The 13,599-nt window shown below is 43.3% G+C and overlaps 1 protein-coding gene across 5 annotated transcripts in view; it reads right to left on the bottom strand.

Moving 5' to 3' along the window:
* Window positions 1-1,279: 1,279 nt before the first annotated feature.
* The window catches only part of SLC9A7 (solute carrier family 9 member A7), a 132,544-nt gene continuing 120,224 nt past the window's right edge, over window positions 1,280-13,599 (bottom strand). For all 5 annotated transcript variants that reach the window (XM_040999518.1, XM_040999542.1, XM_040999527.1 and 2 more), the window contains 2 exons: window positions 12,953-13,058; window positions 1,280-7,189 (listed from right to left, as the gene is read on the bottom strand). In XM_040999518.1, the coding sequence (XP_040855452.1) occupies window positions 6,941-7,189; window positions 12,953-13,058 (355 nt within the window). In that variant the 3' untranslated portion in view covers window positions 1,280-6,940. The remainder of the gene's footprint in view (window positions 7,190-12,952; window positions 13,059-13,599) is intronic.

The following is a 13,599-nucleotide window of genomic DNA, read 5'->3' as shown; positions in this document are numbered from 1 at the left end:
GGGGATGGAGAATGGCCACCTGATGTCATCCCAGGGTTCCCATTGTGGAGCATGTTCTGAGGGTTATGCTCAAGTAGTTTAGATAGCTCTGAGATGCTGTGGTTACTGCTGCTTCAAAGATGAGGAAATCCTTCTAAGGTCCATTGGCTGACATAGTCCACCTTGGAGTCTCCATTCGCCCAGATATTTGCCGTTAACATTTGGCTGGGTTAATTGTCCAATTTGTTCTGCCCTCCTTCCTCTCTGCAAACCAACAGGTACTGTGGCCCAGCCCAGCCTTGCCCAACACACGCTGGGCCCTCACACCAGAGGGAGCTGCAGCACTCTCCAGGGGGTTCTGTAGTCTAACTTGACAGGACTTGCCCCCAGTCCCAGCACTTGCCAGCTGATGCTGTGCCTGCCCTTACTCTGGCTCATGTCTGTACCAGTACATACAAAGTAATCTTTTTTCATGCTTAAGAGAATCCTAATGAATTCAATCAATGCTTGCTTTTAAATTGTTCTAGCTAGTTTTTGATAATTATAGTAAATGGCATGATCTGTTTTGTTTGGAAGCAGATTTTATGATGTAATCCCACTGCATTGTTCAGGTAAAAGCTAGTCTACCTAACAAAAGACTATGAAAACCATGAAAGAGACTATATTTTGAGCATGAGAAATTTTAGCAATTTTCCTGGAATAATCTAGGAATTAACATTTAAAACCAAATCCACTTGCCTCAATCTAATAACATGATGATGTCATCACTCCTCAGGGTTCTACACTCAAAGCCTGCTGTTAGACCATTATAGGGCTGCACCAATCACTGGCAAAGGCCACAAATAAATAATTATTTTGAATCTTAAGGCATATTTGAAAAAAAAATCTCAAAAACCTGTTGCCATGAGTTTTACAGCTTATTTGTAATCTGACTTTCTTCAAGCATTTAGCTCAGGAGTTAGCAAAAATTTCCCCTGAAAAGCACCAGCAAATAGATAGTTTGTGCTTTATGGGCACTGGGAATGTTGAATGGCAACTCCTCAGCTCCTTGTTGTAGCAGGAAACTCAGGGAAAATGATACAAAAGTGAATGAGCCTACTCTGCCTTGGTAAAACGCTATTTACAAAAACCAGGCAGTGAGTGGGCTGGATTTGGTACAGGGTCCAGGGGCGCCTGTGGTTTGCCAAGCCCTGGTCTACATGAAGCTGGGAGAGGAACAGGTTCCATGTAGAAAGGAGCCTCTTATGGGGGAAAAGAAACAGGCTAGGAATAGGATCAGCAAGTACAAAGTCAGATTAGCTCAGCGTCCATCTTTTTTATTTTGAGTTTTATATAAAAAGAAGAACAAAAACCAAAACCAAGCTTCAAGAAAACATGTTAAATATCAGCAAAGGGCAGGAAAACATGTGGCTAGCTTTACAATAGCAATGCAAACAGACACAAGGCAAACATTAAGTCAAATACTAGGGAGAAATAGCACTTTGGGGGCCTACTGCAGTGTTCCTTATTGCACATAAAAGTTGCAGATTATTCCAAGTCTTTAGTTTTTCACAGTTACAACATACTTCAATGTCTTTTTATATAACATGTTTATTTATACAACATGCTATAATGTTAATTTTATAAAACCACCAGTTGGCTACTGTTGAGTGGAAACAGAAAACAAAATTTCCCCCTCCCCAAGTACAACATGTAAGCTGTCTATAAAAAGTTCCCCAGAAGGTCAAGTCATTCCATGTTAAATTCATCCTATCCTATTTTTTAAAAATTGCATTTCAGCTTGTAAATGAATTTTGATGGCCTTCTCAATTCATCACTTTTCAGACAGTAATTTTTCCCAAGAAATGCCAGACATTTATGTTATAATAATAATAAACATAGGAGGAGCTGACCTTATTCACACTTTGAATGATTTCAGCAGTACATCCTAAACCAATAGACTTAACACCCATCTAACTGAAGATTATTCCTCTGCTTCTCCAAAGCCTGCAATTGGAATAAGTGCAATAAAAGTCTGCACCCAAATGTCCAGTTGGTCACCCAACAACACCTGGATTCTAACTTTTTAAAAAGTGCTTGAGATATTAGATATGGAGTTCTTCATACTGTTTACAAGTCCGTTTCTATCCAAGTTCCTTCCACATATATAGGCTCAGACAATTTTTCCACTGGCCAAGAGTTGAACTTGACATTGGCCTTTGTCAAGGTGGCCATTGGAATGAGGTGACTTCTGCTTTGTGCTCTCCTGCCTGCCTCAGACCTTTTTAAAAGGTGATACAGCAGACAGACTTTTCAACCTCTCCAAGGCTTGAGTGGCAGAAAATTCACTGTCCATGGTTCCATATAGGACATGGTCACAGTACAAGCATACCCTGCTTATGAAAATAAAACTAACATCAAAAAACTTTGGTTTTGTTCTTTACAATTTTTGCTAGCACTGAGTGACAAGACATGTTTATTAATTTAAAAAATATGAAAATCAAGATTGGGGAAAAGTGCCTACTTCTAGCTTCTAGGTCTTCTTGTTTGAAAGGACTGTCAAGAGTCTACTTGCTTTTCCTAGTTGGAAACACTAGTACTGATTTTATAGTATTTATATATTCTCAATAGGTTTTAAATGAAGGGTAAGTTCCTTTCAAGTACCAAGTGATGAAAGCAGCATTGAGATGGGTTGTTTCTAACTACAATTGTTGGCCGCTAGATTCCTTCAACTTAGCATAACAAAATACAGCAACGGACATTGGTGAGCCAGAATCTCACTTAGAGACCATTAATAATTACAGTCTAACATATCTGACAAAGTTGTTTCTATACTAACTTACAAATTCAACAACAAAAGGCAGGCGTGACACTTGTCAGTACTCCACTTTTAAAGTAGAGTCAGTCAGATACTCATTAGGTCAGCCAGCTGACTTGCCAGCAGCTTCCATTCCAGATAACATTTAGGGCAGATGGTAGAATTATCCTTCTGATAGACCTTTTATAACTCACACTGGCCAGTCGCTTAATTGTCCTGGGGCTCATCTTCTCTAAGGGCTGGTGTTTCTATATTTGAGTATTATTAGTTCACATTAAATATCTGACATGGTCACATAAATTTCCATTGAAGAAATAAATAAAAAAAGAGTCCGTGAATTGGGGTAACATGGAAATAAACCTCTAGTGTGGAAAGAATATTAATTCTTTGCCCAGGACTGAGATGTCCATGAACAGCTGAGATCAAGTCTTGCGTGTTATCTACAGGGTTTGATTCACTAACCAATTCACAACAGGATATTTTTGGGTCTAGAGAACATAGCCTAAATGTAGAGCTCCTTGCTGTTTGCTTGATGAGAGATGTCTGATGTCACAGTGCAATTTTTGGCTTTGATTTATGAATTGCTTACCTATCTAGTCACCCCAATGAGTAACCTGGGTGGCCAGAGATATTCCATATGCCTTTTCTGGGCTTGCTTGACAGGAAGAAAGGCAGCCTCATTTAAACTCCAAAGTTCCTTCTCTAAGAAAATTTGAGGTTTCCTAGAAGTTTCCAAATAGAATATGCTACTGCTACCACTGTAAAATGAGCAAGATCTTACACTCCGTTCCAGCAGTAAACGTTGCCTTCCTCCTTCCTGACGAGTGCAATTCAGGCCTGGGGCCAAGCCAAAGAAAGTTCACATGAGGGACTATTAATTTAATTCCAGGTTAAATTTAAAAGTCAGCTTCCCAGAAAACTTTTTTATATCACAGCTCAGTTGAGACAAAAATCTCCTTTTCTTCCCCACAAATGGGAATGTAGATGACAGGCTTGGAATTCTACCCATACATAAATAACCCTTGTCTCCCCTAAAGGATTTAAGGTTTTCAAATGTGATCTTTTTAGTTGCACTGTATCGAGTATGTTCTTAGGTTTTGCAAAGATAACATGAAATGCTCACTGCTGTGAAGACTGTATTATTAACCTGAACTCAGTGTGTTCCACAGGGCTAGCAATTTAAGAAAAAAGCAACCTTAACTGGCTAGGTCACGCTTTTAAATAAGGTTCTCATTGGCACCCCGTGCACACCCTAGGCTAACAACTCCACTCCTGAGCTTGCAGAAGGAAGCATCGATGCCAGGTCCCACCACAAAATGTCACTGAATCCAAATCTCTGATGGGCTGGCCCTCGCTTTATTTTTGCAGGGAGAGGGGGACTAGACAAGTGATCTTACTATACAGCCAGTCAGATGTTCTCTGCTCAGCTGAAATGCCACCCCCCTCAACTTGGATTAACAAGTATGTATATAAGTTGGCAGGAGCTTACTCTTAGAAGAACTTTGCTTTTAGTTGGATGATCATTATCCAACAGTTTCAATCTGGTTTTACGCTGGAATGACAGCAGACAGCCATGAGTTGGATAGGTGTCTGGGCTTTGTGGTCCCCTAGTTATCTAGGCATAATGCTTCTAGATGTGGAACTATTTTCATGAATGGATTTACCTTCCTAGGATCCCAGGTAAGTTCAAGGTCATTCTCTGCATCTTGTAAACAAAAATTAGGACCATAGATTATAGTGACTTACCCACTGAATAAATGAACCAATTAAATGATTACAACTCTGGTTTTGGTCTTGGCAAATCTTTTGCTTCTATTTAAGTGAGTGAGAATCAAATGCTTGCAGTGAAGACCACAAGACCCTTTGGGGGAAAACACAGATTGATTTAAGACTAGGATGGGGCATGCCATGGTTATTTTTCTTCCCCAAGAACTTGATTTCTTATAATCTACCTAACGCTCCCTAGAAAACCCAAAGGACCAAAAAGCGTTGAGGCGAATGAAGGCAGGTTATATCCTATCACATTGGCTGTTTTCAAGAACCATCCCCAGGGATTTTCTGCTAACTCCTCCCCTCCTAAAGGTAGCAACAAAAAAGATAAGGTCTTATAAAGAGCTCACCAGTTTATCCCCCATCTCTGCAAGCAAACAACCTTACCTGTGGGTACAGCATTACTGGTCATTTCTGAGATAACTCAAGGACTCTAGTGCTGGTTCTCACATCGCATGAGCACCCAGAGCCATTTCCAGCCTCTAGCCAAGCCCAACAGCTGCTTCCAACAACCACCTCAAGATAATAGTTTCCTTTCCTGTGGATCTCTAAATAAGCTCTTTCTCCAGCTTTGGGCCTTGGATCTTCTTAAATCATTCACTTGCCTTGTAACCATGATGCTATATGGGTTAGGTATGTTGTTGAGCTGCTTTCAAGTGTACAAAGCCCACACATGGCCATTAACTCAAAATGAATTTAGGAAAGGATGACTAAAATCTATTTGGCTGCATTATATTGAGCCATATGAAATTGCCCTTCCCGGCTTTTAAAAATGGTTGACTATCTAATTTCATATGGCTTAGCCTCATTAAATATATCTTTCCTGATCCACACAAATGACTGTTCAACCAAAAACTTCTGAAGCAATGTCTTATTTAAAAGGGAATCATTTAAAATGTGAGTTAAGAAAGTTAAACAGCTGATTTCATGACAAGAGTACTAGACTGGGGACACTATTTTATCTGGGCTAAGAAGAAAAATACCCACATGTCATCAAAACATTCTGTAGAAATTGCACTGCCAAAAATGCTAGCATTTAAGCATAGAGACATGGGGGAAACCTCAGATATTTTGCAAGAGTTTTCTCAGTATTTCATCTGCTACAGAGGTGGGTTGGTAGAACAGCTTACCCACAAAGACCCAAACTGAAAACCTAAATTTCAAACAATTCCCCCACTTTTTAAGCTGATGTAATAGTCTCTCCAGATGCCAAGGAAAATGATCCCTCTCTGCTTGGCACTCATGGGCTCTTAAGCTTCTAGATAACAGGACCCTTCCACTGGGTTGAACAAGCTGAAAGTTCCATTGACTTGCCCCTGATTCCTTAGGTGCTCATGAAACTTCATGCAAATATCAGCTGAGACTTTGTGATTCTACTCTGTTTTTGGACAACTATCTCCTATCTTCTTTTCAGTTTAATTTTTTTGCACTAAGATCATTTTTCCTGTAAGTACTAGTGAATTGCCTCTTAGGTTGCTTGCTGCCTTCTCCTTCCCAGAAAAAAGCAACCTACATTTTTTTAAAGTTATTTCTAAACACCCAGTAGACATCTTGGTCCCAGTAACTGTTTCCCAGGCAACTTGCTCATATAGTAGCTCTCAAAAGTTGAGTGAATCTTATGATATCATCATCAGTTTCTAAATGCCTCCTTGTCCTGAAATTATTTAAAACAACAACAGTATAACACTATTTGCCTTTGGTTTGAATTAGTTCAATAACTTCATGGAAATTTCCAGAGAAAGAACTGTATTTCTTTCCCTCACGTTGAAATGTTCATGGATACACATTCTACTCTTGTCTAGAAGAAACACAAGTAGCATAAAAAGTGAAGACAAGGGTGTAGTCACGCAGCCTTCATCATTGGGGTTTCCACTCAAATTGCCTTTTTACATTTTCTGTCCCATGTAACACCAGTTTTCCATCATCCCACAGGATGCAATCTCATATGCCTTCCTTTTGCAGCCTTCCTTCTAGCCTGTTCTTCTCTAACTTGCCATTCTTAGGGCTGGCTGGCTTAGCACTGCTGCGTCTGGACATAAGGCCTCCGTGGGAGGAGTCCCAACGCCTGCTCTACCTTGCTCGGATGCTGCAGGCGGATGAATGGAGAGAACACTAAAGCATGCTAATTTTTGTGTGTTTAAGTCTGAAACAGTGCACTATTGGGTAAAAAAATGGGACTAGGGCTGCTTTTGTCTGAATTTAGAGACACTTTAGCTTTACCATCTGTGTCTTGCGATGAATTTTAAGATCACTTCAAACCCCAATAAGACAGAAGCGTTATTTCTATTCAGTCCATGCCCCCACCTCAAATGCCACAGGGGCTTACAGTCATTCTCACCCCACTCGGGGCCTACCCTATTGCTTCTGGGTTTGGGGGTAGGGTAGGGGGAGATGTCATGCGTTATCCCCCATTGGAAACACGAGGCGAGTGCCCCGGCTCGAAGCCTTCTGGTCTCCCATTCCCAGGTCTCTCTCCAGCACTTCTTCTGAATTGCTCTTGGTTCTTCGCCCCTCAAGACTCGTAGAGGTTGCATGGGACCCTGAGGAGCCATTCGCAGTTACTGTGCTGTCCCCATAGGTCAAGGTGAGGTCACCCTCGGTCAGGATGAAATCAGAGTCTTCCTCTCTCAGTGGCTCTTGGTTCTGAAAAGTGCAATCAACAACAAAAATAAGAGACTGATGTCTTCAGGATGGGCACCAACTCCCAACCCAAACCCTTCATCTGAAAGCCTGGGATGGTGAAATCTTGTCTACCTGGAGCCTCTAGTATGGTAACTGGATGTGAAACATAGGGTGGTATTTAATCAGTACAAGGCGCCCTTGCCAAAACCAGGACATAAAATACCAGCACACAGTTCTGCTAACGTGCCTGCAAAAGCTGCAGAAGATGACCCAAGGGCAAGTCCTGCACCCATGTGGGAGACTAGCATGAAGGTCCTGGCTTTATCCTGGCCCAGTGCTGGCCACTGCAGCAATCTAGGGAGTGAACCAGCAGATGGAAGCTCTCTCTCACTTACATGCTCTCTCATTTGCTGTTTTGGTCTCTCCCTTTCTCTGTAGCTCTACCTTTCAAACAAATAAATACATTTCTTAAAATGTGATTTGAAATATCTGACAGCTCCTTATTAATGACAAAATAAAGAAGAGAAACCTGCCTGGGTTTTCAGTTTCCTGCCCCATAAAGCAAGGAAGGGCTTGGGTCACTGGGCATAGGCTGGCAGTAGGCTGTGGGTACTGTCTCTACTGGGTGAGCATCCTGCCCTACACAAGTCATCCTGAATCTCATTTACATTTGAAGTAAGTGAGAGAGAGGACAATACCTTATATTGAGCCTTATATGCCTGCCTGGACTTCATCTGATTCACCACCCCCTAATACCGCCCCGCCTCAAGAGTGTGAACATTCATCACAAGAGCTGAAACCTGAGCTACCAGAATCTATGGGATGTGTCTGAGGTTGCCCAGTGGCTAAGAGGCAAAGTTTGAATGCATGCTGTGTCTAGACTGGTTTTGCCCACAGAGACTATGAAAATTCACTATGTCAGGGAAAGGCCTGGAGGGTATCTCAGGCTAGGCCACTGTTGTGGTCACAGGCAAGGCATCAGCAATGTGACAGCCACTCGAAAGGACCAGCTGGTGTGGAGTGAGTGCCAGGAAACATTGGGAGGCCAGGCAGAACTTTTCACCCTCCAGTGAGTTTAATAAGCAAAATGAGGGAAGAGTTATCCCCTCCCTTCCCCTGCTGCACTGACTTAAGTCAAACACTGTGAACCACTCTCTCAAATGCCTAACTCATAGCATCAACACACTGGGTAAACTGCTCCCTTCTTTCCTGACTCCTGTCAATCCTGTACCTCTCCCTAGAGACAAGACCTCCTCCCCCTAGGAACACCTCAAAGCTTCTGCTCAGTTACGCTGTCCAAGGCCATGAGCACTTTCCTGCAATTACTGCTACTCCACAGCAAGATGACAAAGCACCAAGTGCAGTGACTTTCTCCTCTCCTGGGCGTCCTCCCAGTAGGTGTTGAATGGATGTGTGGTAAATGTGTGCCCGTAGGGAGGATTCCTGGGTTCGCTTTCCCTTACTGCTTCTCTCCCAGTTCATCTCTGTGTACAATGACAAGCACATGCTTGTTTTCTGCATTGTTTCTCAATGATGTCAAGTGTTCCACACATAGCCCACAGTGTGACTGCACTCAATCAGTGCTCCAGCGTTCTTAGCAAGCATACACATAAGCTCTCTTCCTTGATACCTCAAATCTCCACTGCGATAAGGCAGGGGGCAGGTGGACAATGAAACAAAGCCCTGGGCTCATGTGGGTATCTAGAGCACAGTTCTGCAACTTGCGCCTCACTCCCAAACTGCCTCTTCTTCGTGTTTCAGGAGAACTGAACCAGTATCTGGTCTATGATCATTTTAACAACAAATGACATCATGTGCCCCATCTGAGTTTCCAATTCCCAGCAAGTCCTGCTTCTCTGTCTTAGCATGCCTCCGTTCCCATGTTGAGGCATGTGCTAAGTCTTGTTTTTGTTTATCTCAGTCAAAATATCTCCTGGAGAGAGCTTTCAGCTCTCGATTTTCTGGGAGCCAGTCCTGGCAGGTAATTCACTGCTTCAAGGTTTGGGGCCATGGAGGCATAGATGACTACCTGCAGCTGAAAGGGAATTCCGTAAATAGAAGGAAGGACACCAAAGCACCCTGGATGTGTATGGAGTGGCCTGCTCTGATTCCTCGGAGAGGGAAGTGCGGGCAACATTCACTGCCAGGAGAAAGCAAGGCTGGATGTCGACCCGTTCCTTTAACAAAACCAACAAACCTAGATACAGCACCCGAAGATAGGTCATTTAAAAACAAGGAACCAGGAAAAGTTGGTGGATAAGAATCTCCACATAAACACTTCAGGAACATTTCCTGCGGGTGATGAGATCAACTCATGCCCTAAAATACTAGATGTTAGACTCAACAGGTCAACACAGGCCTGATAAGCTAAAGCCCTGCATAATTATACCAAGCTATTTCCCAAAAATCATGCAAAATGGAATTAAAAGTAGTGATTTTTTTATGCAAAGGTGTAAAAATTCATGCACAGTTGTGGGGGTTTGCACAAACACATTTCTGAAAACTTGGATTTGAAAATGCTTCTACACCAAAATAAATTTAGCTTTATAAAATTCTTAGTTTATTTCAGAGGCACTTGAGGAAGGGGTTGAGTTTTCTATCTGCTAGTTTACCCCTCAAATGTCCCAGGTTATCTGAAGTCCTGTGCTGCCTCTAGCCAGAACCATCCAGGACTTGGGCATGCACTGGGACTGAAGTGGGAGTTGGGAACCCTACCTAGGTCTCCCATGGGGTGGTCAGAAGATGATCACTTAGGCCATCCCTACTGCTCCCCCAGTCTGCATTAGTAGAGGTGGGAGTCAGGCTGAGCTGTGTACCAAATCCTGGACACTCTGATGTGGGATACGGACAGTTTAGTTGTCATTGTAATCACTAGGCTAAATGCCAGCCCTGAGTTTCTCATGGCTTCTGATGCCACTCTCCATGAATGATTTAAAATACCCTTATGTACCTGGTTTGTGCAAAATCCACTGAAATGCCCCTGAAAATCCATGTAAACATCAGTGTGTGGGGATGTGTATATTTTAAATAACTAGAGATCATCCTAATAAGTGAAAAAATACTATTTTCTAGGTAGACACTAAACCAAAGTGGGTTAGAGTTGGTGGGAAATAATGAACACTTGTCATTTATTTCAGATTCCTCCAAATAAATCCGGCAAAGTACAAGATGAGGAGTACAAATCACATATGTGCCAAACAGCCCTGGATGGTGCCCAGTCTGAGACACTTATCCAGCACTCCACTCTACAGCCGAGCCCCTTTAATTCTCACTTGATCATTTTAAAAGACCCTTTGCTCGCATACCTCAGCAGCAGGCCTAGAGCTGGCCTGAGACCCAGGGTAGGCTGCTAGCTCACAGCTGCAGCAGCATTGGAGGTGATTCCCAACTCACTGCTGGGAGTCCAGAGCCCAAATGTGATTGTGTAGAAGCAAGCTTTGAATACAGTTCCTTGAGTAGGTGAAGGCAGCACTTTCAATTCAAGCTATTACAAGTGTACCAACTTTAGGCTGAGTTCAAACATGTCCAGGTAAATCCCTGATCTAGGAGCGAGGAAATTATTAGTAAATTCCAGGTTAGATGAGGGTTTAATAAGTTTTTATAGTGGGTTAGTCATCTTAGGAATACATAGGCTTGGAAAGTGACCCTCATTCAGACATAAGTTCTACAAAATGTTCAAAAGAGATTGAAACTAGAAGGCAAAACAACAACAGCAGCAACAACATGCCAACCCAGAAACAATGCCTGATGGAAATGTGTAACCAGTTGGCATTTTGCCAGCAGGAGGGTGGCAGTGTCTGATGATGAGATGTATCCAAATGTCCCAACTGCCACTGGAGACAGAAGGGCCAAGAAAACAAACCACTCAGCGTGTAAGTCAAGACACCTCCCCTTAAGCAAGTTTAAAAGAACAGCAGCAGAAATTATAAGGCTAACTTTGTATGTGCTGGCTTAACTCTTTCTGACATAAATGGTAATCAGGATGACAGATAAAACATTAAAAACATACCACCTGCATTCAAAATCATTTCATGAGCAGTTCTAGGGAAATGGAATTGTTTTTACTATCCCACCCACTTTTTTTTTTTTTTAGTTTAAAAACAGTTTGCCACAAGTAGAACAGCAATTGCATTACTCTAAAAATAGGGAGAGTACTTCCACCTACTGGCTCACTCTCCAAGTGCCCACCCTAGCACTGAGGGGGACCAAAGCAAGGAACCAACCCAGAATCTAATCCAGGTTGCCCACCTGGGGTGCAGGAGCTCTATTACTTAAGGCATCCATGGCTCCCTCCCAGGGTGTGCCTCGGCAGGAAGCTGGAAGCAGCAGGCTGTGCTGGGAGTTGATCCTCGGCATTCTGTTATGACACTAGTTACAACAGCTAGTCAGTGTGTTAACCACTAGGCAATGGAAATGCTGTTCTCTGGCACATGCAGTGAACATGCCCTGGCAGAACTGCATTTTCTTTACTGGGCAAAACTGCTCTCCCTGAGTGAAGAGCTTAGCAGCTCCGCTGGGCTTGCAAGTGTAAACTTTCATTGCTGCCCCCCAGGCCTTTTCAATGTTCATTGCCCTCTGAGGGGGTCCTTGCAGATGCTGCAGTGACAGACACACAGAGCTTACTCTTTGCCAGACCTCACCACTGCAAAGCAGTGGGGCATTGTCAGGGGAGAGCTGGCATTTAGGACACAGGGCAACTTGACAGATGTAATCCCTGCTCTTGGAGGAAGAGCATGAGCCTTAAGGTGGCACATCCTCACATCATGGGAGCCCTGATGGGACTGCTCTTCCCACCTCTCCCCGTGCTCACAGCTGGTTAGACTACCTATGTCCTTTCACCCTCAGTAGCATCTGTGTGTGCATGTCCTTTCCTAACTGCATCCCATTAGAACTCAACCGTTCTCTCTTTCATCCAGGCTTTGCATTCTGCTTTCTTATCACTGGCCAAGTCAATCGCAGGCTATCAGTTACTTAGCTAGACAGCTGTACAAGGGTCTCAGCTCTGTCATGGGCCCATGGGCTGCTCACAACACCAACAAGACCCACATTCCTCATCAGCACCACTGCACCAGCTGTTTAGCCAAACTGCAGCCAAGAGAACGAGGTCAGCCTTTGGGGAGCTGTATACAGATTTCAGAAGTTATTTTTGCTAGATCTAATGATCACGTTCATGACAAGATAATCAGGATGGGTAGGAGAGTTGGGGAGGAGGAGAGACCTCTGACCTCTCCTCCTGCTGCTGCTTGGATCCAACACCAGGAGCTCCACAGTCTATCCATATGGGGACCCTTTTAACACTGAGCTAAGTCTGTTTCTAGAATCTGAAAATGCAAAGAAAGCACCTAACTACACTAACATGAGCAAACTACATACATAAGGAATTTTACAATGCCAAAAAGCTTAGTTCACAGTGTACATACTTTGCCATTTAATGCTCACAACCAGCCTACACTATGAGGCCCATTGTGCAGATTAGAAACCTGAGGTACAGAGCACTGCAATGGCCCCCTAGGACTTGGATGCCAGTCTAGCATCTGATTGCAAATCCAGATTTCTTTCCACTACAACTATAGCTGCCAATGAGGAGTCCCGTAACCCTGGGAATAAGTTTCAGTGTCACTGTACAATATATAAGTGTAGGCCATCTGGCCATTTCTACTCATCTTATTAAGGGAAGCTAAATCTGTGGATGTGCAGACATGTGTGCGATGAGAGTTCTTCCAAGGTAAGAGACTCCATTCCCTGGTCTGGTGAGCAGGAGGGCCCCCGACACGTGGTACTTACATCATACACCTGGGGGCTGGTCAGGCACCGAGCTAGCAAGCCACACCAGGCAGGAAGGGTGGTGGTTAGAGGCGGGCCACTGTGAGTGAGGATGGGCTTCAAGTAACTTTTAACAAGTGAATTAAGGAAGATGGCTGCAAAGAAATCACACATCCAACAACCTGTGTTGGCAAATATCAAAGAGAAAATTATCCAACATTCTACCCACAGAACAGCATCTTTGCTCAGCTTTTCAGAAACAGGAAACACGTGTAAAGAGTACCAATCTGTATCAAAGGTTACACTCTCCTTTACTGGCCTGAAGTGGCAGCTGTTAATTCCCAGGATGGTGAATCCAGAGGAATCCAAAGTTCATGGGGGAAAAAAAGAATCAAGGGAGAAGTCAATTCTGATGCAAAAATTATTTGAAAGCCTTGTACAGTGTCCATGTTGTATGTGCTTTCCACGAACCTTTGAATGACCCTCATAGTCGATTCATTAGAATGCCCTTCTGACTTGGTGGCTTGGATGTTAATGAGTAACTCAGCTTTGACATGCAACCACTTCCTGAGTTACAAACAGCCAGAGAGGGGGTCTGTGCCCTGGATCCCCTGAGACCTGTCTCTGTAGGTATCCATGCTGAACCCCTCCACCCACAGGGCACAGCA

Source organism: Ochotona curzoniae, unplaced genomic scaffold, assembly GCF_017591425.1.
Source record: "Ochotona curzoniae isolate NIBS_2020 unplaced genomic scaffold, NIBS_Ocur_1.0 contig_1274, whole genome shotgun sequence".
NCBI lineage: Eukaryota > Metazoa > Chordata > Mammalia > Lagomorpha > Ochotonidae > Ochotona > Ochotona curzoniae.
This window is presented reverse-complemented; position numbering and strand designations above follow the sequence as displayed.